Genomic DNA, 24,665 nt, shown 5'->3' with positions numbered 1-24,665 from the left:
TGGCGGGGGGACAGTTCTGTTTGCTTACACACGGGAGTGATGGAGGATCAGAGATTTTGCAAAGCTGGGTTTGGGAAGAGTTGGATCTGGGGACTGTGGTCTCTGCAAAGACTTGGGAGCTGGGGAGGGAAAGAAGGGGGAGGAGTCCCCAGAGTTCCGGGCAAAACTGATTTGGGTTACAGTGTGTGACAGATTGGGGACGTGCATGGGAAGCCCCAGACCTGTCCCTGTGCTGTCCCGCGGCCCCTCCATTTCCTGGGGCCCAGCGCGGGAAGCTGATGGTCACAGCATGGTGCCAGGACTGCCCCACCACCGGGCTGACCAGCGTTGGCTGGAGTGGGTGGGTGGGAGCAGTGGGGGGAGAAGAAACCCGCGATCCAATTCCCTGCTCCATTTAGGCTCCACAATTAAAGGCAATTACTCTGCAGTTCTCTAATCAAATGCTCCCGGCCGAGCTGCCAGTGGGCAGCCATGTGTAGCTCCCGCAGCCAGAGGGAGAGCGGAACAAAGTCACGTGGCCTGTCAGCTCCCACGGGGCGGGAGGCTGGGCGTGTGCAGGTGTATCCGTGTGTATGCACTCATGCCCTCGGAGCTTGGGAGCAAGGGGTGAACACGGAATGGGGAAAGTGTGCAAGAAATGGGTTCAGAGCTACTTTGTTTAGGATTCACCGTCATCCAGGAAGCTTGTATGCGTACATGTGGACGTGCCTGTCCCGTAGAACCTGCCTTTATGTACCTGATGTGTTCAAGGGGGAATTGTACCTGGCATAGTTGTACACACATGCGCGACCTTACGTTGGCCACGTACACAAGTCCAAATAGGGGTACGGTGGTATATTCATGTCTCAGGAATCGTGGGGGACCGTGGCATCACCACAGCATGTGTTATGAAGGTGCCACCCATTGACAGGGGGCTGGGGGCAGGGGAGCAAGGCTCAGGATTTATCCCTGCTCTGTCCTTAACTCACTGGGCGTCCTTGGGAAAGTGAGCGTCCTCTCTGGGCCTCAGTGTCCTCGTCTGTAAAATGAGAGGGTTGGACTAGCCTGGTCTCTAAGGCCTTTCCGTAACACTGCACCACTTTCTCTGCTTGCTGAGTACTTCAGCTCCTGAAACCCATTCCCATGGGCCACGGAGGGAGGAAGCAATCCAGGGCGAGCACACGGCATCTTGGAGGGAAGGGGTTGAGGGTGAAGTGGGACGGGGGCTGGAGGGTCCACCTTCCCAGCCTTCAGCTGTCTCTCTCGGGCCCAGTGCAGGGTGGGAGTGGAAGCCTGGGAGGCTCGGCCTCTTAGTGGAGCCCTCTGTCCTCACTCATCTCCTTACCCAGTACCGCTTTGGCCTTGCCAGGGACCCAGACCCGCTTCAGCCAGGAGCCAGCCGACCAGACTGTGGTGGCTGGACAGCGGGCCGTGCTCCCCTGCGTGCTGCTCAACTACTCGGGGATCGTGCAATGGACCAAGGATGGGCTGGCACTGGGCATGGGCCAGGGCCTCAAAGGTGAGTGGGCCATGCAGCCAGCCAAGCGTCCAGACTACCCCATCTTTTCATCCCTCCCCCACCAACAGAGACTCCTAGACCCAACATCCCTTCGTTCCTCACCACGTTTCTTCTCTGTGCTCTAGCCTCCCCTCTCCCATTTCTGTGTGAGTCAGTCTCCCTCCCTCTCTTCTCGAGCTCTGTCTCCACTGCTTTCCAAAACCCACAGCTCTGCCTTTCCTCCTGGCTGTGGACTGGCTCGTGAAAGGCCAACGGGAAGCCTGAGAGATCAAGAGAAACCAAGAGACCTTTACGTAAGAGAGCTTCAGACAGACAGACACCACAAGGGGAGCTGCAGGCAGCCAGGTGAGGCAGGAGGTGCTGGGAGACTCCAGAGCCCCCCTGCTCTTGCAGGGGGAGGACACAGTAACTTCTGTGTCCTATGTTCCATGCCAGGCTGGCTTTGCTCCAGCCTCTCTCCTGCCCCACGCCCAGGCAGTGTCCTCTCAGTGGTCACAAATTCATTTTACTATCAGCCTGAGCACTGTATTTATTCATTCATCAAGCCTTTATTAAGCACTATGGAGCCCCTGCGGAAACAAACATAATGTGCTGGGGTGGGGAAACCCTCCTATATTCCAAAACAAGTAAAGATACTTTTGGAAAGGCCGCCTGGCGGAGTGGATAGGGAGTCAAGACCTGCCTCTGCCTCCTCCCAGCTGGGTGACCTTAGGAAAGCCACGTCACCTCTCTGGGCCTTAGTTTACTACTGGGTCAAACAGGCATAATAGTCGTGGGTCTGCCTGCCTTATAAATGCGTTGGCGAGTTTTGAACCCAATGAGAGAATATGCTTTGTGAAAACACATTGCCCACTGTAAAGCGGTGTAATGGTGAAAGTAGGGAGGGATGGTGTATTTTCATTCTTATTGTTGTGCAGGGCTTGAGACTATTTGCTGTGGGTTCCGTGTATTAGACCAGGTAGGGGAAATTTGTCTGTATAGAGCCATCTGTACGAAGGAAGGAGATGGTGCTGGCGGATCTATTGATGATAGAAAGAGAAAGAAACAGGGAGAGAGAGAGAGATCAATAGATACGGAGTGAAAAGAATCGATAGCCTCTGGACAGAGGGAGATGGTGGGAGGGAGCTGATGGTGGGGACCACGAGAGAGGAGGACAGAGTGTGAGGGGGTGGGCAAGAGCCTGGAGGACGGAGGGCGAGGGAGACTGGATTGCAGAGGCCAGAGGCGTGGCTTCTGCAGGGGACGGGACTCTTGGTTTCGGGGCTCCTTCAGGGAGCTGGCAGGACCCTGCCTCGTGCATCCCTCCCTAGGCGAGTGATGGTGAGACCTTAGCCTGCCTTGGGCTTCCCTCTGGCCCTGGTGAGCTCATGTCTGAGCTGCGATGGCCTATATTTCTTAACGCCCACACACCCTCCCCTCTTTCTCTCCTTTTCTCCCTGCTGTCTGCCTTTTTTTTTTTTTTTCTCTTTCTTTCCTATTATTATGAGAGACATTTGTCTGCAAACAGCTTCGGAGATTTCATCTGCTTCTGCTCATCTCCCCCTTCTGCTCTCCCCCATCACTCCTCCTGCTTTGTGGCTCCCATCCTCACTGTAGGAGGTTGTGACGTCACAGTGTCTGCATGGGGACCTCTTCCTCGTCAAGGGCCCCTGGGGGGGTCCCAGGAGAGGGTGGAGGGAGGAGTGCTGGCCCTGGAATGGGATGCGGACCCTGACGTGGGGAGAGGATGCACCCTTGTGGGGCAGGGTGGCCCAGGTCGATCCCCAGGTTAGGGCTGGGCTCACCTGGGCTCGCCCTTTCTGTTCCTGCAGCCTGGCCACGGTACCGGGTCGTGGGCTCTGCAGACGCCGGGCAGTACAACCTGGAGATCACAGATGCCGAGCTCTCTGACGACGCCTCTTACGAGTGCCAGGCCACGGAGGCCGCCCTGCGCTCCCGGCGAGCGAAACTCACCGTGCTCAGTAATAACCCCTGACATCCTGCAGGGCCCCCAGCCTCCTGTCTCTGTCTCTTGGCATCCTGGCTGTCCCCCCTTCTCCAATTTCCTCTTTTATTTCCCAGCTTCTCCCTCTCTATTCCTGGCCTCATGTCTGCCCCCACTGTCTCCCTAGCTTTCCCTCCCCAAATCCTTTAAACTTCTTCCAAAGCCAAGTTCAGATAGAAGAGGAAAAAATGGGCATGTGGGCACCCACTGCTGGACACGTGGACTGTGTGAGCTCTGGCATCCTCCCTGCCCCTGCCTGTGCCCAGGCCACGCAGGGACGGGGCTCAGCCTTCTGGATACAAAGCTCTCCCCACCAGAGTGGGGGCATGTTGACCATGGGGACCGGGCCTCTCCTGGCAGATGGGCTTGTTGGAAGCTTCTCCCTTCCTCTCCCTCTCAGCTGCCTCGGAGCCCCAGAAACTACCCCCTTGGCTCCTTTTCCTTGAACTCAACCCCTCTTCCCTTCGCTCCCTCCTTTCCCCGCTCAGCACACACCCCTTCTTCTCTGCTTCACCTAGAGCCCTCCTCAGGGAGCAGGGAAGCAGGACGGGGCTTTGAGGGCTGAGGGCGGGGTGCGGGGACGGGGCGGGCAGGGGTCCTGGCTGAGTCTGCAGGAGCTGCTGGAGGAGGGCTTGTCTCGGAAGCCGAGCCCCCCCCCCCCCCCGCCCCCGGCTGCTGCCCACGGGATACAGAACAGATGTCCCTCTATGGCAACACCCAGGGCCATTTGCATAATGAGGGGATTCTCTCCTGCGTGCAGTACGGAACGAGGCCAGCTCTGACACGCCTTCGCCTCCTCTGTTCCATCCGTGCCTTCCCCTCCCTGGCGGTACCTCCAGCTCCATCAGTCTTTCTGTCTCCCTCAAGCTCTGGTGCTCGGGCTGAGCCTCTGCCTCTGCTCTGCTTGTCTCCGGCCTGGCTCTGTCTGCCTGTGACCCTCTTTCTTCCTCTTTGTCATCCACTCTGTCCCTTTCTTTTTTCCTGCCTCCACTTGATCTGTCCTGCTCCCTCTATTTTCTCTCCCCAACCCTGAAATCATTGAAGTGGGGGACGCCCCCAGGAGGGATGGAAGGAAAGGAGGGGGGAGCTGAGATGAGTGAGTGTGGACACAAGGAATGTTCTTACTTGGGGGGAGAAAGGTGAGAACATGACAAGTCATCTGAGTGTGGTGGGAAGAGGCCTGGAATGGGAGTCAGGAGACCTGGTCCATTTTGGCACCATGACCCGGAAGAGGTCATAACCTCTGGACAACAAGTTTCTCATCGGTAACATGGGCTGCCAGCTTTTTCTTAGCAACTGCCGCTTTGCTTCTCCCTGAGCAGGGAGTTGTAAACTCCGAAGGTCTGGGCAGATGTGAGGTGTCAGAAGAAGTGAGGACTGGAGGGACCTGACAGCCAGTTTCTCTGGATGCAAAGACCCTGAAGGACTAGGACTCAGGGCTGGTGGATGACTCGCTTTTCCTCTCCGGTGAGGACAAATGGGAAGAATTAACAAGAAGCAGGATGGAGGTTAGGAAGCAAGAGTTAGCTAACCACCAGGGCTATAGGCATGGGATGCCAAGACATCCACTTCCATGCCTCGTTGGAGAGTGTATGAGCCCCGACACCGGACCAGGCATTCCAAGGGAACGTGAGATTCTTAGGAGACCTTCTGTCTTTTTCCCTCCCTAACTGCTTTGGCTTGGATCCTGGAAGGTGCTACTTCTAGACTGGAGAACTCCCATTCTAATGAGGGGCCCTTCATACTCTCCCTTCCCTCTCCTACCCCAGCACAGAGGCGGAGAAATAGAGAGAGATGAGTAGAGGCCAACCAAGCCCCCAGATTTCCCAGGAACTTCATAATGGCATCCAGTGTCTTGGTTCAATCAGGGAAGGCTTCCTGGCAGAGGAGAATATCGATGGGAACCCTAGATGGAGGAGTACCTTGTTTACAAAAGCTTGTGAGTCAGCGAGGGAGGAGCTGACTGGCTTGTCCGCAGGGCATGGTCAGTGTTGAGGGTGTGGACCTTCGTAGCGTGTCTGAGTGATTTAGGTGGATGAGGGGAACAGGAGGAAGCCCCAAGAGTAAAAGAGATGAAAGATGAACCCGGCTACTCCTTTCCCCTCCCTCCCCCTCCTTGTCTGTCTGGAATTCTCACACTCCCTGCCTCCTGCAGCCACGTGGAGGCACTGAGAAGGCAAGACGTCTGTGCATCCTCCCTGCTTACCTGCTTACACACAGCCTTCGTTCATGGCAGCCTGGGGCTCAGAGACGGGGCAGGGCCGAGAGTGGGCTGTGTTCACTGCTCGGAATCAGCCTCCCTGCACACGGCCAGCCTCGTCACCTCGCCTCCCCTGTAGCCATGCCCCTCAGTGGCCCACCCCAGCCCAGCCCAGGTCACAGAATGGCCTTTCATTCTTCCTGCCTCAGGGCTCGGAGAAGCTGCCTCCCACTCCCTCGCAGATGCGGACGCAGGCATAATATTTATCTGCAGACCCATGGCTCCCTCATTACTCACAGCAAGAACCGCTCGAGTGCAGTGGTGATGGGCATGGCTTCGGCGGGCCTGGTCCACACCCAGCCCTGACATTCAGCTCACTCTCCTGTCCCTGAGCCTCAGTACCTTGTCTGTAAATGGAGGTTAATGGTATTTACCATGAAAGGATTAATGAAAAACACTTTGTGGTGAGGATGAAATGAAATCGTATATACGTGAGGCGCTTGAGCTGACATGGGGTGGGCGTCCAGTGAATGGTGGAGATGCCGTCGATCACGTTACAGTTTACAGTCGGCTTCATATCCTTGGTCTCCTTTCACCTTCACAGTAACGACTCTGGGGGACAGATGTCAGTGTGCTTTTTGAATTTTACAAACAAGGAAGCTGAGGCCTCAGACACATGTACATATTGATACACAGATTTAAGTCACAAGTCCTAAAAATGTGTTCATAAACATACAGAGGGACACACGCCTAACTGAGCATGGTAGTGATGGATAAGCAGACACCTCAACAGCCTTAATTTCCTTCTTGCCCCAGATACGAAGAGAAAGGTGGGCTAGTGGCAGAGGTGACAGGTGGGCGGCCTTCCCTGAATAAAGGGCGAGGGTCAACCTTACAAGGGAAGGGAGAGCCGATGGAAGGAGAAGCCTTCCCCTCCTCTGCCCATCCAGAAATGTCCTCCTGGGGTGTGGCAGCAAGGTGTGACCTTGGAGGGGCCCACGCAGACCAGGAGACCCCGAGTGGCGGCTCTTTATCCATTTCTCTCCTTTCCACCCTGTTTGCAAATCTGCGCCCATCTGGCATTGGAGCCAGGTACAGCTGGTGAGCAAAGAGGAAGAGCCCGGGATTCAGCAATCATTCACCAGTCAGGAGTTGGAGGCACTGCTGCCTCTTGTCCGAGCAGTAAAGTGAACACACTGCACACATCACGCGCGCGTGCCCTGCACACGATAGTGCATGTACAGCCCTCATCTGGCCTTCATGCGGGCCCCGGGAATGAGCACCGTATGTCTCTGTTGAAGAAACTGTGACTTGAGGGCTTCACCCAAGCTCACATGACACATGCCAGGATTTGAAACTGGGGCAGCCTGGTTCTACAACCCATGCTTTTCACACCCTCCCACTCTACATGCATGAGTTGAGCAGAGCACTGGGATGGGCTACAAGTGCTTCCTTTCTCTTAGAAATCCCAGCATGGAGACTGTCATTTCATAAACTACAGGACCGCCCTGCCCACAACTGGACTCATGGGCCGCCCAGGGTCTCCTCTCAAGGGTTCCCTCGGAAAGGCCCCTCTGAGTCTTTCTGGTTTTTCCCAGCAAAAAGCAAACAAAACCCTTTCACATTGCTGGCCAATGAACATGAGGTGGACCGGGAATCAAAATTATAATCCAAACCCTTCTGCCTTTATTTCGTCAATCACTTAGCCACTAATTCAGCTAATATCCCCCAGGATGTGCTATCAACCAGCCTCTGCACTAGATCTTGGGGCTTTAAGAGAAAATAAGAGGCAGCCCCTGCTCCCAGGGAACTTGCAGTCAGGTTCACCTGAGCATTTAGAAGCCTATGGGAATAGGACAGGGAGAGACCCCCCCTATTTCCTAGTATCAGACATCTGATGGATTCAGTTCCTTAAGCATTTAGCCAGAGCCTGCTTTGGTCATGTTCTAGGCACTGGAGACTGTATAAACATTAGTGAGATGGAGTTCCTGCTTTTTCAGGGATGACAGTTTGGGTTGGGGAGGGGGCATGGATGATCATGTTAAGTAACGCAAACACAAGGTAGATAGTGCTTGGAGCTCCAAGTGACTGGCTGGGAACCACCAAGGTGGTGATTGTGAGGGATGTGGCATGGAGGGCCCTGTGTAGCAGCTGGGATGTGAACAGGATGGACAGCAGTTCAAGAGAAGCCCTGAGGGAAAGAACAGCAAAAACGAGACGAGGAGATGCGAAAGTGCAGGACTTGGCCTGAGGAACCCTGGACGGCAGGCAGAGATGCTTGCAACTCACGCCCATGGCAGCTGGTAGACATGGAAGGTGTTTGAGCAGGGAAGTGGCACAGTCTTACCTGCTCTCTAGAGAAAATAACCTGCCAGCATGACGGATGGCTTAAGGCCACCAGGGACTGGAGGCGGGGAGTCCATTTCGGAGGTTGCCGTGATAGACCCCCTCACCTGGCTGCCCCAGGGCAGAGGCGCACACAGGAGGGAATGGACATAAGAAACTCCATGGAGGTAGCCACCTTTCTGTGCCAGGCCCCCCAGGCCACAGAAGCAACAGATACAGTGATTATAAGTTAGGGGGTAAGGATGGCCCTGCCCTGCCAAGGGGTGGACATGCAGAGGGAGAGATGCCTCCAGGGGCAGGGGTTTTGGTCATACGGGCAGTGTTGGCTGCATCCTGGACTGACTCTGCTTTGCTCTTCTCCACAGTCCCCCCGGAGGACACCAGGATCGATGGCGGTCCTGTGATTCTGCTGCAGGCAGGCGCCCCCCACAACCTCACGTGCCGAGCCTTCAACGCCAAGCCTGCTGCCACCATCATCTGGTTCCGGGATGGGACGCAGCAGGAGGGCGCCGTAGCCAGCACGGTGAGACACTGCCTGTTCCCCCAGATCCTCCCGGGCCACATCCCAGTTCACCTTTCCTTTCCCACATGGATCTGACCACAGACTCGGGGAGACAGATGTGAACAGGGGCCTCAGAAACCATCTGGTCCAATCCTCCCATTAAACAGTTGGGAAAGTTGAGGTCCGGAGAAGAGAAGTGAATTCCCAGGTTCACAGGGCCAGTCAACAGTTAGCAGAGACTAAGAATAATGCTGACAATAGCTACATTGATTAAGCCCCTACTGTGTACCAGGCACTGTGCATGCTAAGATCTTTATGGACAGTCTCTCTTAAACCTCACAGGAGTTTCATAAATTAGGTGATATTTCCAACTCACAAAGAGTGAACTGATGGTCAGAGAGGCTGAGTGACTTGCCAGGGTCACAAAGCTGACATGCTGCAGAGCTGGGGTTTGTGCCTGCGTCAGAACGTGACCTCTCGCTGCTGAGCCCCTCGACTTTCTTCCCCCAGCCTCTAGTTGGTATGTGTTCCCAGTCGGCGCAACTAAGAGCTTGGGGAGGCAGGGATTACGTGTACATGTTATAGATGAGGAACCTGTGGCAGAGAAAGACATCAAGTTACTTGCCCAGGATCACACAGCAAAGTTGACGGTGGAGCTGGAATTAGAATCCAGATCTCCTGTTCGGAGCTCCTCCTGTCAGCTGGGGACAAGCACATATGTACCCAGCCCTTTGCTAGATGCTTCAGGAGACAATTCTCATTGAGTGGAGAGAGAATGCTCACCTGTGTGCCTCGGAATGTGTGGCCCCAGGGAGTGAGTACCCGGATTAGCTCTGCCCTTGACGCTCTGTATGACCTTGGACAAGTCACTTGTCTCTGGCCTTCGATTCACCCTTTGACAAGTGGCAATTTGGCTTCAGTGGTGCTTAACTTTTTCACTACCAAGAACTCTGTTAGGGCTTCCCTGGTGGCGCAGTGGTTGAGAGTCCACTTGCTGATGCAGGGGACACGCGTTCATGCCCCGGTCCGGGAAGATCCCACACGCCGCGGAGCGGCTGGGCCCATGAGCCATGGCCGCTGAGCCTGCGTGGCCCGCGTACCACAAAAAAAAAAAAAAAAAAAGAACTCCGTTATTTTTTTCCTCTAGGGCTTCATGTTTTGAATATTTTGGCAACCAAACAAACTGATTGGTTAACGGCCATTTGTCATCCACCCCCCTTTTTTATACTCGTTAAAGACACGATGGAGCTTTGAAGCAGCAGGAGGGGGCTGGTGTTACTGCACTGGGCTGGTGCTGTTCCGGTACCACATCGGGCCCGGCAAGGATGCCTATATATTGCTGTCAAACTGTGGGCCCCTACTTTGCTTAACAGTATGGTTTCCCTTAGGCAGTGTACAATATGGAAAACAGCCCAAGTGTTCCTATGATCATGTCCAGGGACCTCAGGTTGGATATCACTGAGCTGGTATGAGATTTTGAGCCTGTGAGTCCTTTCCCTGCCCTCAAGGAGTTTACGGTCTAGCAGGAGAGACCCAGCACTGAAACACACATGCACGGTGCCTAAGAGGCAAGGCCGGATGTGACCAGAGCGGTGTGGACAGACTGCCTGCAAGGGGCACAAGTTCAGGCTGGGGAGAGAGTCCTGAGGGCTGGGATAGCAAAGGAAGACTTTCCAGAAGAGGAAGGACTTGGGCTGGACTCAGGGGATTCCAGGAATGGGACTCAAAACCGTGGGGAAAACTGTACAACACAGAGAGTGAACTCTAATGTAAACTATGGGCTTTCATTAGTATTGGTACCAATGTTGGTTCATCAGTTGTAACACATGTATCACACTAGTGCATCATGTTAATTAGTAATAGGGGAAACTGGGGGCCTAGAGAGGAGGGTATACAGGAACTCTCTGTATTTTCTATTCAACTTTTCTGTAAACGTAAAACTTCTCTTAAAAAAATCATAAAGTCTATTAATTAAAAACTAAACCAACCCAAACCTGGGGAGGAGGTAGGGGCTGGGGGAGGGTTGAGCTTCAGGTTAAATACCCCTCCAGCAAGCCAGCTCTGAGCCGGTCACCCTGAGAGCAGAGGAGGGGGCTTTTAGCTTAAGCGTGTCTCCCACCCTTGTTTCCGCCACCCCAGGAACTGCTGAAGGATGGGAAGAGGGAGACCACCATCAGCCAGCTGCTCATCAACCCCACAGACCTGGATATTGGGCGTGTCTTCACCTGCCGCAGCGTGAACGAGGCCATCCCGAGCGGCAAGGAGACGTCCATCGAGCTCGACGTGCACCGTGAGCAGGGTCCTGGGGTGGAGGCAGGGATCGTGGGGTGGGGGGAATGTGCACCTTGAGTGGCGTCCTGGGAAGGAGCCCGGGAAGGGCGGGGTGGGGGGGCAGCACCCTTTGAGAAGCACAGAAGAATCCCCAGGCGCCCTGGGACAGATGCTCCATTTCTTCGTCGTCTTGGATTCCCTGGTTTGAACCCTGAGGGCTGGTAGAAGAGGCATCAGCTGTGAGCCAGGCAGTTCCCGGGTTTAAACCGTGTGACTTTGGGCAATGACATAATCTCTCTGAGCCTCAGTTTCTAATTCGGTATACGTGCAGAAAATAAAATGCAGGCCTACAATCCCTTATCGGAAATTCTAAACCAAAAGCGCTTGGGTGGCAAAACCTGAACCGAGGCTCTTCGTAGTCTTTTATTTAACCCACTTAATTGGAATAGCTATACATTTCACTGCAGATGTATTAATGCGTGTGTCTGTGGGATATTGCCCAGACTGTGCTGGGGGTCTTACACAGTAAACGGTCTGTGCCCACCGTTACCTTTCTAACGCTTGAAATATCCCAAATTCTGAAACACATCTAGTTCCAGGGGGTTCAGATAAGGGGTTGTGGACCTGTGCCTGCTTCTCAGGGTTGTGAGCATTAAGTGAGATATAGTGTAAGGGCATCTAGCATGGAGTATGCTACTTCGTAAGTGCTCAATAAACTCCCACTCCCCAGGGAAGGGTGGGAGGGTGGCAGCGATTGGAGAGATGCCCCACCCCCATCCCGGTAGTGAGCCTAACGAGCCCACACTGACGCCTAGTGGTCACATCCATCAATACACCTTCTGACTCATTTGTCCCTCTGGTATCATCCTTGGTCGTCACCCTAGCCGGCCCCTAGAGGCTCCTGGAATAAAGGGGAAGAAGCCTTGTTTATTGGAGCTGGTACACTGCAAAGTCAAATTCCCGGGTCACCACGCGGGTGAGGTCTGAGTGTGTGTGCTAGAGAGAGAAAAAGAAATTTGAGGGACAGAAAAGACCCTGACTTCCAGTCCTCTGCTTTGCAGACCCTCCTACGGTGACCCTGTCCATTGAGCCACAGACGGTGCAGGAGGGCGAGCGCGTCGTCTTTACGTGCCAGGCCACAGCCAACCCTGAGATCCTGGGCTACAGGTGGGAGGGGCAGGGGCTGGGCACACTCTGGGGAAGGATACTGGGCGGCCCTTGAGGCCAGGAGTGGGGGGCTGAGGAGGACAGGCCACTGGACGTGAGTGAGGGGGCCCCAAGGCCTGACCCCGCTCTGTTGCCTGTTCCCCCAGGTGGGCCAAGGGGGGCTTTCTGATCGAAGACGCCCACGAGAGTCGCTATGAGACGAATGTTGATTATTCCTTCTTCACGGAGCCTGTGTCCTGTGAGGTTTACAACAAAGTGGGAAGCACCAATGTCAGCACTTTAGTCAATGTCCACTGTGAGTAGCTGCAGGGGCGGGGGTGGGGACAGAGGGCCGGGGCTTTAAAGGGCCTGGGGTGGGGTTGGGGGGGCTCCATGAGGCTGAGGGGGCGTGGAGAGGAGGCCGGACAGGAGAAGGAAGAGGACAGAGATTGGAGCTGACCCCCAGGGAGACTCAGACCCTCACGGGCTGTTCCTTTCTACCTCAGTTGCTCCCCGGATTGTAGTGGACCCCAAACCCACGACCACAGACATTGGCTCTGATGTGACCCTCACCTGTGTCTGGGTTGGGAATCCCCCCCTCACCCTCACCTGGACCAAAAAGGACTCAAACATGGTAAGAAGTTTGCTGCCTCTCCGGGATGCTGGAAGGAAGGAGCCTGGCCACAGGCTGGGGAGAGAGGGGGCAAAGGAGGTGCAGCATTATTTTTCAAGTTGAACCTGGGCTATTTCCAAGTTCTCAGGATTTGGAAGAGAAGGACGGTGCTTGCAGTCAACCCCACCCTCCTCGGCAGACAGCTGGCCGCTGCAGTGGCAGTGGGAGGGACGTGATGACCTGTGGGGTGGGAGGGGGGCAGGGGCCCTGAGTGGAACTGCTGCGGTGGCAAGAGACCTAGTAAAAGAATGCTGCATAGGAGGGTGGGGAAGCTGGGATGACTCACTAGAGGAAAGAAGGCTGAATTGTGCCGCTCTACAGCGACCTGCCTTGGATAATTTGGGCCACAGTTGCAAAAAGAGGGATTTCAGAGTGAAACTTCCTACCTCATTTGGCACTAGAGAAGCATTAGAACAGATGACCAGAAGCGGCTGCATCCTCTGTACAGATCGATGGCAGCCTCGCCTGCCCCCCTGAGCCTCCACCCACTTCTGCCTGCTCTTATATAGAGATGATGTGTCTAAATGCCAACCTGTTTAGAGTCAGGGGATGGACCAGATAGACTCGGGACCCTGTTTCCCTTCTGGGAATTCACTTGTGGCCCTTCCTGCTTTCTTTCCAATGCCTCCAATGCGGGGGCCCGCACGGATCTAGGGGCCCAGGCCTCCTGGCTCCCCACCCGAGGCTGCTCTCTCTGCCCAGGTCCTGAGTAACAGCAACCAGCTGCTGCTGAAGTCGGTGACCCAGGCCGATGCCGGCACCTACACCTGCCGGGCCATCGTGCCTCGGATCGGAGTGGCCGAGCGGGAGGTGCCACTTTATGTGAATGGTGAGTGGCCTGAGGGGGGCGGGGGGCCTGTGAGGGGGAGGCAGGCACTGGAGGTCCCAGCTGGCCCTGACCACGTCTTCTTACTTGCAGGGCCCCCCATTATCTCCAGCGAGGCCGTGCAGTACGCCGTCAGGGGTGATGGTGGCAAGGTGGAGTGTTTCATCGGGAGCACGCCACCCCCAGACCGCATTGTGAGTGCTGGGCCCGGCCCCGGGCCGGCAGCCGGTTGCTTCCCTGCTTGTCTCAGCCTCCTCCCACTTTCCCCAGGCCTTTCCTGGGCCCTGTGCTTCTCGTCCTCTGACTCTGTCCCTCTGTCCCTCTTCCTGTTCAAATGCCATCTCCTCTCTTACTTGTTGTGTGACCCTGAGCCAGTTACTTGTTATTGGGAACCTCAGTTTCCTCATCCGTAAAATAGGGGCAGTGATCCCTACCAAACAGGGTTGCCATGAGAAGCGATGTGACAACACGTGTGAAAGGCCTGATGGAGCCTCCCTGGATATGCTGCTGGTTCCTCTGGCTTTCACGCCTGCTCTTTCCTCTCCCTCGTCTCCTCCCCTTTCCTCAGCCTCCCGATCTCTTCCTTGGCCTCTCCTCTGCCTTCTGCCCCTCCGCCCTGCCCCCTCAGTTCTGTCCCACCCTGTCATCCCCTCCTCTCCCTTCTCCTGCCTTTCTCCTCCTACCAGCCCCCATGCCGCTCTCCACCCCCCTCCCTCTCCCCCACACCATGAACCGTTAATTCCTCCTGTGACCATTAACCGTCAAACCCCTCATCACATTTAATGACCATTTGGCTAACTCCACGGCTGCCCAGAGACACTTCATTACCATGGCCACCTGGGCAGCGGGCGGCTTGGCTCCCGGGGGGGCTTTCCTTGCAGAGCTAGGAGGACTGATGCCTGGAAACGAGCCAGTTCTCAGTGGCTCTCCCTCCCTCGGGTTCCACTCTGAGGGAGGGGAACACAAAGGGGGGGATGCCCCGGCTAGGGGGTCGGGGATGGAAGAGCCTGGGAGAGACAGCTCTCCGGTGCCAAGTCCCACTCGTTATAAGGGTCTGTGCATGAGTCTCCAGAGCCAGTGGGCTGTGTAGGGCCAGCTGTGGAGTGGTTAAAGGTGAGGTTGAAGGTTAAGTTATGTTTAGTTAGAAGCTCAGACTATCGGAGCTGGAGGAGAGCTGGAGCACTGTCTGCCTCTAGCCTGGTCCTCTCCTTTTCTAGGAAACTGAGACCCAGAGAGGGAAGGGGAGGCTCCACAGGGCTCGAGGGGAGAGTCAGGCCTAGAGCCCAGGGTTCCTGGCTCTCCACCCAGGATTTGTTTTACCACATCAGGGGTCCCACATGTTGCTTCATTGGATCCGCTGGGGTTGATACAAAAATAGAGATTCCCAATGAAAGAAGCCCGAATTCTAACTTGGAGAAGGTGGGTCTCTGGGACAGTAGTCGACCATCTTCTTGGCCTGCTGGCTTTCCGAACAAAATTGCTCTCCCTTGCCTCAACAAAGACAGCAGCAACAAAATAGAGATTCCTGGGCCTCTCCCCCGGAGAGTCAAATGAAGGAGATAAGCCCCAGGAATCTGCATGTTAACGAGTGTCTCTGAGCATATTCGAATGGTCCCAGCACATGTCGCAGGCATGTTTGGGAGCCGCTGCTTCTCCTAGACTAGAGGTTTGATGCCAGGGTTTGAGGCAGCAGGTGCGACGTGGGCTTGTTTTAGGGCAAGCGTGGGGCTGGGCTTAAGAGCACATGGGGTGAGGATGTGAGGATGCCTGGAGGGTGGGTCAGGTGTTTCTGCCACCTGCCTCCCTCTTCCTCATCCCGTGCTGCCCTCCTCACCCCAGGCATGGGCATGGAAGGAGAACTTCCTGGAGGTGGGGACCCTGGAACGCTACACGGTGGAGAGGACCAACTCAGGCAGCGGGGTCCTGTCCACGCTCACCATCAACAACGTCATGGAGGCCGACTTTCAGACCCACTACAACTGCACAGCCTGGAACAGCTTCGGCCCAGGCACAGCCATCATCCAGCTGGAAGAGCGAGGTGACAGCAGTGCTGGCTGTGTAGCCAGGGCGCAGGGCAGCCTGGGGACTCTGCTCCCTCTTCTCTCTGGGGGCACGGCTCAGAGAGACAGCTCCCTCCCGGGCCTGCCCGCCAGAGCCTGGCCTTGGTGCTCAGTTGGAAAACCCACTCGCAGTTTTAAACATTTATTGAGCATCTGCTATGTGCCAGCCACCCCCTCTAGGAACTGCAGGGACAGATGTGAACGAACACAGTCCTTGCCCTCCGGGAACTTTCATTGCAGTGGAGAACTTACAGAGTGGTAGCAAATGGCTTCAGATGGAGAAAAATGAAATGATCTGTGAAAGGGAGTCACACTCCCTACCTCCCTGGGTTGGTGTGAGGATTAAATGAGAAGATATTCATGAAGTACCTGGCATAGAATACGTGCCCAGGAAGCTTCGGTTCCCCTACCCCTTCACGAATCCTTAGTCTGGTAGGAGACACATATTCCCTCCCTTAAGGCACTTCTAGTGTGATGAAAGAGGCATCACGCCTTTGACGTTTTTGGAAGCTCCCAACTCTGATGAGGAAAGAGCCCCCCCAGCTCCTCTTTGTTTTTTAATGAGAACTAGCCATTTGACATGGGAGATGGGGGAAAATAACTGGGGGTCCCCTCGAGTCTTTCGTAGCTGAGGACACCAGCAAGAGCAAGGGGTTGGTGGAGAAGAACAGAGTAATAGAGTGAGGCGGGACTCTGCAGGGAAGGCTTTCTGGAGGAGAAGAGACTTACATGGATCTGATCCATCCAGGACAGCCAGGAAGGGAGAAGAAGCTGGAGGCAGGATTCCTGGGTCCTTCTTATCTCTGGGGAGCAGGGGGAACCAACCAGAACCGTTTGAGCCCTGGGAGGGTAGGTACAGGTGGAGCGGTCACAATGGTGTGTGTGGGGAAGGCAGTGAAAGAGGTCAGAACACATGGCAGATGGGAGAATGTGGGGACAGCTGATCTCAGACAAGAGCCCAACCCAGGAAGGAGAGACCAGCCTCGCAGACAGGTGGGCTGCAAGAGAGGGCCAGATGGACCACCAAGGCCAGGGTCAAGCTGATCCCAGTTCTGATGAAGCTGTAGCACGGGTCTAAACCCAAACAGTGCCGACTTCCTCTCATATCCCACCTTGACTTTAATTGAACACAGCTCAGCTGAAACATAAAACCTGTGCACGATCCAGGGGCGCACGGAGCTCGGCTGTCCTCACCTTCGCCAGCACTGAGCTCAGCTCCTCCATGTGCCCCCATCCTCACCCTCCCCCTTTTCCTTCCCTCCTCTGAAGAGGTGTTACCTGTGGGCATCATCGCCGGGGCCACCATCGGCGCAGGCACCCTGCTCACCTTCTTCTTCATCGCCTTGGTGTTCTTCCTCTACCGGCGCCGCAAAGGCAGTGAGTATGGGCCCTGCTCAGGCCGCGGCCCTCCTGGGGGTCCCCAACAGGCAGGGCCTGGGAGAGGTGAGGGGGTTGACAGCGGCGCTCCCCAGGCCAGGTGGGTCCGGAAGCAGCCTCTGCAGAGGCTGGCAGAAAGCGTCCAGGCTGCTCCTCCTGTCCCAGGTCGCAAAGACGTGACCCTGAGAAAGCTGGACATCAAGGTGGAGACAGTGAACCGGGAGCCACTCACGATGCATTCGGACCGGGAGGACGATGCTGCCAGCGTCTCCACGGCAACCCGTGTCATGAAGGCCATCTACTCCGTAAGGGTCCCTCCTCCCTGGCCCAGCTCTCCCCACACTCTTGGGACCGGCTCCTGCCCAGCTCACCAATACTGTCGCTCTCTCCTCCCTCAGTCATCCTACCTTGACCCTGCTCCCTCCCCCATATGCTCACACGCTCACACACATACATATATGTGCACATGCACATTCATGACCACATTCACGTGCCCACGCTCCCCAGGCTGATTTCCCTCCATTACAGGACAGGCAGGTGGGGCCTGCACAGGCTTCCTTCACCCCAGTCTCCGCCTACAGAGTGTCAGAACTGGAAACCCCTAGAAGTTTTCTGGTCCAACTGCCTCATTGCTCAGATGAGGAAAGAGCCCCAGAAAGGGGCAGGAACATACCCAAGCATTGCATGAAAATTGGTGCTGGAACCAGGTCTCTGGCCTCTTCCCACCACATCCCAGAGCCTCTGCTGGGAGAGGACACAGAGACAGAGTTCAAGGCTGCCCATGACCCCAGACCCTTCTCCTTAATAGGTGACCTCTGGGTGTGGGGATAGGGTAGGCAAGGGAGGACAAGAGCAGGGTGTCCGTCTCCTGATGCCCCACTCTTGCTGCTCTGCAGTCCTTCAAGGATGACGTGGACCTGAAGCAGGACCTGCGCTGTGACACCATCGACACCCGGGAGGAGTATGAGATGAAGGTGGGAAAGCGGGGAGGGGCCAGCGCACGGGGGCTGCTGGGAATGGGGGCTCTGAGGGCCTGCAGGGTGGAGGTGAGGGCAGGTTTGGGGAGGAGCGGTCAGGAGGTTATTGAGGAAACAGGAGGTGGGGAGCTATTGGCTGAGAACCCAGGGCAGAGCCAGAGAAGGAGTCCCAGAGGGCCATGACGAGACGACACCCTTCCCGCAAGAGAGACTCCCCTTCTCCATCCTCTTCTCTCATTGCCCCCCAGGATCCCACCAATGGCTACTACAATGTGCGTGCCCACGAAGACCGCCCGTCTTCCAGGGCAGTGCTCTATGCTGACTACCGTGCCCCCGGCCCTGCCCGCTTCGACGGCCGCCCCTCTTCCCGCCTCTCCCACTCCAGCGGCTATGCCCAGCTCAACACCTACAGCCGGGCCCCAGCCTCTGACTACGGCCCTGAGCCCACACCCCCAGGTCCTGCTGCCCCAGCTGGCACCGACACCACCAGCCAGCTGTCCTACGAGAACTATGAGAAGTTCAATTCCCATCCCTTCCCCGGGGCAGCAGGGTACCCCACCTACCGACTGGGCTACCCCCAGGGCCCTCCGTCCGGCCTGGAGCGGACCCCGTATGAGGCATATGACCCCATTGGCAAGTACGCCACTGCCACGCGATTCTCCTACACCTCCCAGCACTCGGACTACGGCCAGAGATTCCAGCAGCGCATGCAGACGCACGTGTAGGGCTAGAGCCTGGCCGGGGCATCTCTGCGGGGCAGAGGAGAAGGCTCTCACAGCTGTTCCCTGATATTCAGGGGCATTGCTCGTTGTTGCTCCCGTCCTGGACCAGCCTTTCTCCTCCCACCATGGCAGGCGGGGAGCAGGTCTCCCGGAAACACCCCGTCCCAAGGATGGTGCTCTGTGCATGCCCCAGCCTCCTGGGCCTGCCCTTCCCTCTTCTTCGGGAGGATGTGTCTCTTCTGACCTGCACTCTCGCCTGGCCCCAGCCTGGGGACGGGGAAAGTGAAGGTTGCGGAGAGCAGAGGGGGCACTTTTTAGCATTCCTTTTCTATCCCACCCCTCTGATCTCCCGTGAGTAGACAGGGGGTCATGTGGAGATGAACAGGCTTTGGCCCAGGGGGCATGAAGTGTAGGGGTGGGTGGCTGTGGTACAGATAGGCAGAAGCGGGATAGCCTGGCCAGTCCGTCTGTCGTCTGCGTTCATACCTTGAATGCATCTCTCCCACCTTGGGACTGCAGAAAGGACCTTGGATTTATTTTAGTCCTGGCACCGAGTTCAGATCCAGCCCTCCTTCAGCTGGCAGTAAAGTGCCAGTCGTCCTGGCCGCCCATGGGCCGCCCTGTCTGTCTGCCTGCAGAGGGATCCAGGTATGTCCCGTAGTGCTGCCCCCTTTTGCTTCTCTTCTGTGCTGGGCCGGCCAGATAAGCCAGGGGGTCGTGATGGAGAAGGAAAGGTCAGGAACCATGTCCTGAGTCACTAACCAGACAGCAGGGTGCTATATAGCAGTTTCCAGAACCCACGCTAGAGTGAGCCCCCCCAAGCCCCCTCCCCTCCCCAGTCTGCCCCACTTCCTGGCTTTAACTCTCTAGCATGCCTGGGGAGTGGTGGGGTGAGGGTAGGAGTGCTATAGGCTATTTTTCAAAGACAACAAAAAACAATAAACACCTCATTTGGAGAAAAAAAGCAAAAAAGCTGTAGGGAGTCCCCCGCCCAAATACAAGTCCCAGTGGAAAGGAAAGGGGGCATCTGTTCTTCACCAGATTCCCAACACCTTCCATTACTCTTTCAATCTCGAAGCACTTTGAATCCATTTTTAAACATTCAGGCGGTGAGACCTGTCATCCGATGGGCCCTGATAGGACAGGGAGGGGGCCTGGCTGTCATGCTCTGCTGTCCTACCCTAGGGCCAACCAGCTGGTTAGAGAGGCCACCTTCCCGGGGCCATGGGAGATGTTCTCTTTAGACGGGTTTTGGTTTGTTAAGCATCTGTTTTTTTCTTGGACCAATCAGATTCCTTCTTCCAGTTTCAGTGCCTTGAGTGTCCAGCTTTGGTTGACCGGCCCTGGGTGGGTGGCTGCGCAGGGAGCCGGTATTGTGAGCGCAAACTCACTGGCAAGTGTTGCAGAGTTTAGGGGACAGACGGGTGAGGGGCCCTGGTAAGAGGAAGGGCGGACCTGGTAAGGTCACGCGGAAGGGCGCTGCAGGCAGCCACGGCCCAGGTGGCCCCCCACGCCCACCCTCACCTCCATCTACACACATGCACGCACGCCTGCACATGCATTCCACATTCTCAGCCGCCACCTCCTGACCAAAGAGAACCGGCGCTCCAAAGAGAACTCACACCCCTGCCCCGGCCTCCCCTTCCCAAGAAGCAGGGTCTGCTCTTCCCCTTGCTGGGCCCTGAGCGGGCGGGTCCTCTGTTGCAATCCCCAGAATGCGCTTTGCCCTTTCTCTTGGTCGCCGTTCATTAGTCATGTTCGCTTTAATGAGTTACATGCCCATCAGTCACGGGCCATCGCCACCTTTGCCGATGGCTCTGTGGGGTGACATTCCTCGCCATCCCTTGGCTGGTAAGGACCCGCTCATACCCAGGAAGAAAGTAGTTCCAGTTCCAGACTCTCAAACTGCCTCTGCATCCTCCTCCACTTCACCGGGGGCAAGTCCCCAGGACCGGCCCTTCCAGAGGCATCACACAGGCTCCCAGCGCTATTCCACCCTCACCCCTGGAAGCTGACTCCTTCCTGTGGATTCCTTTTCTGTGAGCTCAGTGACAAGGTCTGTTAAGGGTGCAGGTTCCTGTGCAAATTCATGCATGTTTTGATGATTTTCACAGAAGCCATGGGTAATCTAAACAGTTAAAATCTAAAGATGGTGGCTTTTTAAACAGGAATATTCCAAAAGACATTTACTTTTGTTAGGGGTTTGGCCACATTCGCTTGTTTACTCCTTCTTGGTTTTAGCGCTGGGTCCATTCTGTTGATGGAGAGGAGGAGGCCCTGAGGTCACTCGGTAACTCAGCTGACACTGCAGGAACCATGGGTTTTGGAAGCCAGATACAGAGCCACTTCCCTGTTCTCTGTTCCTTAACACGTTACAGTACCTGGGTATCAAGCAAGCAGCACGCAAGGCCCAGGGAGATGTCAGCGACCAAGGCCCTCTGCAAGTTGCGCTCTGGTCTGACCAGAATCTGAATTGGGACCGACCTGTTAAGCCAGTAGAATTGCTTTTCTGGGGAGTGGCAGGTGCCCTTGAGCATGGAGGGTTGCCATCTGAGGCTGGAGTCCCCCAGCATGGTGCCTCAGTACTGGATGTGGTCACTTTGGTGATCCTGACTGCCTTTGCCATTTTAGTTTCGGTGGGAAGAGCAAGGGGCCAGGAGACGTGGGACCCAGTTCTGAAGCTGCCATTTACTGAGTGACCTTGGCCTAACCTCTTTAGGTTCATTGTCCCCTATTTTCTGGTCTTTAAGATGAGGCGGGAAGAGTTGCATGAGAGTTGCACGAATCTCAAATTATCCTGCTCTTGCTGCATTCATTTGGTGAGGTGGAAGGGCCTGCCATCCCTAGCAAGGATTTGGGAACAGTGACTGAGCAGTGGAGGGACGGGAGAATTGAAAGTCTCTCCTATCTTGAAAGAAGCTTTCACTATGGGCTTCGTCACCTTGTCAGAAGTGTTGTGAATGAATTCCACTAGAAACCCCTTGATCCCAAACAGCAACAAAAAACATATCCTAAACCTCAGTGAAACTGATGTGGGGTTATCCTTTGGCCATTGTGCTGCTCCCCACTCAGAATCCTGACAGTTTTGCAAAGGTGTCTCTGGCTAGGTCAGGGCATGGTGAGTATCCTTCGCTGTGCACCCAGGTTTCAGGCAGCCTTCTCCGCAGGGAGAAATGAAAGCAGCCACCCTCCACCCCGGTCCTCGGGAACACTCCCGTGGCCTGGGGACAGCCAGCCTCACTTAACTGAGCAAGGGGAAGCCTGCAGGCTAAGGTGCCTTGAGCCAGAGGGCAAGGCGTGAGAACAGCTGGCCTCTCTGCAGGAGCAGTTCAGAAGGGCAGCTGGTAGAGTGAAGAGGGAGTCCGGCAGTTTTTGACTTAAGTTCTGGATCTTGAAGAGGTTCTTGTGATTCTGGATGACCCACAGTCTCCTTGTGGAGGGCCCGGCTTGCATCCTAAATCCCAGATCCCTCCAAGTCTAGCCTGAAAGTATGCATGAAGCAAAATCCACCATAAGTCAGAAAGGAAAGCAGCCAGGGATGGGAGCGGCGCTATACTCTCACAGATGTCCCGCACGGGATGAAAGAGGTTAGTTTGATTTCCACCCCATCCCCACCCCGTCTCCAGGCACTGCACCTTCTCCTTGTCTCAGCAGGTGCTGCTTCCCTTATCATTTTGAGGGCAGCCTTTTCTGATTTACAGGATGGAGCCCTGGAGTCTCTTTCGCCCTGGTGCCCTCCCGTTAAACGGGTGGTGTTCTGTCGGGAGCCGCAAGTCCTGGGCTCCTTCAGATGGAATCAGATGGTCTCTCAGTGTACCTGACCCATGTACATAGCAGTGTTGGGCCATTCGGGTTTGGAGAAAACCACGTTAAATCCAAGAGCCCAGTTGCACTGAACTGGCTCCGTCACTGCCTCACTCTGCCGTGAGGGTGGTTCTCTCCCCACTGCTGCACGCCCAAGCACCCCAGCCTCGGAAACCTGGCTTCTCTGCCGACTCAGTGCTGTGTGTCCTGAGTCAGGTCACCACTCTGTGCCCCTACGGGCCCTTCTGCATGTCGAGGGAATCGCCTGGAAGGCGTTAGTGAAGCTTCTGACCCCGGGGGGACCAGTAAGGAGGTGCTAATAGAACATTGACGTGCACAGACCAAGGGATGTAATTGGAAAGGCATTTATTTCTGTGAAGAGGCTATAAAATTAGCATTTAAATAACCCATCCCCTTCTCCCTGCCTCCCCTTATCCCCCCATGATACCTCTCCTTTCCTGGAGGCCAGCCTCTTTCTGTAAGTCACTGGCCTCACTCATCAACTGGGTCCTGACCTTCCACTTCCGTGCTGCTGGAAGAGGATGGAAAGATGTGTGGCTCGGGAGACTCCGCAATTTGGGAGATGGGGGGGGCGGGGCAGAATCCCATTTTCTTGCATCACTGTGAGGGAGCTCCAGGCCCTGTCCCTGGAGGAATAATTGCTGCGCAGAAGTCACAGGCCATACTGGGTGGTTCTGGTACAAGCCTGCCCTTAAAAATAATAACAAGAATGATAATAATAACTGTTTGCATAGAGCTATCACTCATTCCTACCAATCTCCTGTCCCCTGATCCTGGCTTTTTGCTGTCCCCAACCACTGGCCTTTGCAAGTGTTGGTGGGCCATGGGTTCTTCTGTTCACTTCTGGGGATCATCAGATGCTTCCCCCTGGGAGTACCCCTAATTCTAGGGAGAGAGCAGCCAAGTTGCCAATACAATCAAATTCTCGACACAATCTTGCTAGCAATAGTGACCCAGGAGATCCAGCTGCTGCCTCCAATTACGCCAGAATGAGGCCCAGGGCTCCCTGTGGTCCCCTTTTCTACCCCACTGTTCTTGGGATTACAACCACCGCTTCTGGCTCCAGTACAATTTTCTCCACCCAAACCCTGATAATAAATGGATCCATGATGATAATTAAGAGAAGAGGAAAAAAAAATATTATTTTTGTTAGGACAAACCATCGTAGATTTTTAGCAATGTGTATCTGTGTGTCCCTCACACTTTTTCCTATTCTGCCTTTTTTCATTTTCCTTTTTTTTTAAATATTATGTACTATATTTTTAGTCTCAAGCACACTATATATTATATATATTTAATTTTTTTATATATATAAATATAAATGTTTTAAAAAGTACCATGTTTTGTGTTGTTTAATGCACGAGCAACTCTACTTACTTAAAAGCTTGCCTGATTCGGGGTGAAATGATCTAAGTTGGAGGAAAAGATAGATTTTTGGATTGAGATGGCAGAGACGATATATTTGTGTCACCTCCAGGCTGTGGGGCAAACACATTTTATTCACCAGTTTGTGTCTGTTGCAGAAGCCTGAGGCCAATTATGGCAGTTCAGGGATAAACAGCCAGAGGCTCTGCTTTGGGAACACAACATCCAAATGCTCTGTGCCAAATCTGATTACGGGGATAGGAAATGGGGGGGGAGAATGAATCGGGGATCCAAATCCCGAAGGATTTGGGAGTGTGGGGATGAACGGGACTGAGTTCACTTATTTAAAATGCAGTGCTTTGGGTAAAAAGCAAAGTTACCAGGTCACCTACCCTTTGAACTTGAAGTGAAACAGAATGAAAAAACAGATGGTGCAGCGGTACACACACACAGAGGCCATCCTGCTGAGAAATTCTAAATTCTCAGAGTTTAGTAGAATTTGCAAAGATTTTACTTTACTCTTTTCACAGGAGTGTTTGAGGATAACCGGGGGAAAAAAAATTGTTTTCAGATAATGTTTTAGAAAGCTATAAATCACTAAAGAAATACAAGGGTTTATTGTTTCCCTCATCCAGTTAACAACCCAGCAAACTAAAGATGGTCCACAGTAGCCTTTTTGTACACAAGGGACACAGAACACAGTCAGAGCTGGGGATGTAAGAGAGCTGAAAAAAAATACTTTAGAGATAATGCAACCCATTTCCAAGAATGTGGTAGGGCACAACCCAGAGCTACTACAGAGGGGGGGGCAGGACACAGTGGGGGCTGCAGTTTGTGGAGTGTGTCCTGGACCAGAGCCTGTAGGTAGCTCAAGGGGCGTCCAACCTGGATGG

General features: G+C 54.8%; 1 protein-coding gene across 3 annotated transcripts in view; it reads left to right on the top strand.

Moving 5' to 3' along the window:
- KIRREL1 (kirre like nephrin family adhesion molecule 1) overlaps positions 1 to 18,585 on the top strand; it is a gene marked incomplete at both ends in the record, with an annotated part of 96,186 nt that extends 77,601 nt beyond the window's left edge. The window contains 14 exons of one of the 3 annotated variants that reach the window (XM_082856259.1): positions 1,349 to 1,498; positions 3,310 to 3,459; positions 8,394 to 8,551; positions 10,670 to 10,820; positions 11,863 to 11,968; positions 12,115 to 12,263; positions 12,454 to 12,581; positions 13,323 to 13,449; positions 13,540 to 13,640; positions 15,286 to 15,484; positions 16,776 to 16,883; positions 17,049 to 17,188; positions 17,780 to 17,857; positions 18,109 to 18,585. In XM_082856259.1, coding sequence (XP_082712385.1) covers positions 1,349 to 1,498; positions 3,310 to 3,459; positions 8,394 to 8,551; positions 10,670 to 10,820; positions 11,863 to 11,968; positions 12,115 to 12,263; positions 12,454 to 12,581; positions 13,323 to 13,449; positions 13,540 to 13,640; positions 15,286 to 15,484; positions 16,776 to 16,883; positions 17,049 to 17,188; positions 17,780 to 17,857; positions 18,109 to 18,585 — 2,222 coding nt within the window. Of the gene's footprint in view, positions 1 to 1,333; positions 1,499 to 3,309; positions 3,460 to 8,393; positions 8,552 to 10,669; positions 10,821 to 11,862; positions 11,969 to 12,114; positions 12,264 to 12,453; positions 12,582 to 13,322; positions 13,450 to 13,539; positions 13,641 to 15,285; positions 15,485 to 16,775; positions 16,884 to 17,048; positions 17,189 to 17,779; positions 17,858 to 18,108 lie in introns of all 3 variants that reach the window. The other 2 variants (XM_082856260.1, XM_082856261.1) reach the window with 2 other exon arrangements.
- Between the last annotated feature and the right edge of the window lie 6,080 nt (positions 18,586 to 24,665).

The sequence above is a fragment of the Leucopleurus acutus genome (genome assembly GCF_964270905.1).
Source record: "Leucopleurus acutus genome assembly, chromosome: 2".
Classification (NCBI taxonomy): domain Eukaryota; kingdom Metazoa; phylum Chordata; class Mammalia; order Artiodactyla; family Delphinidae; genus Leucopleurus; species Leucopleurus acutus.
Note: the sequence above shows the minus strand (reverse complement) of the source record. Positions and strands in the feature narration are given on the sequence as shown.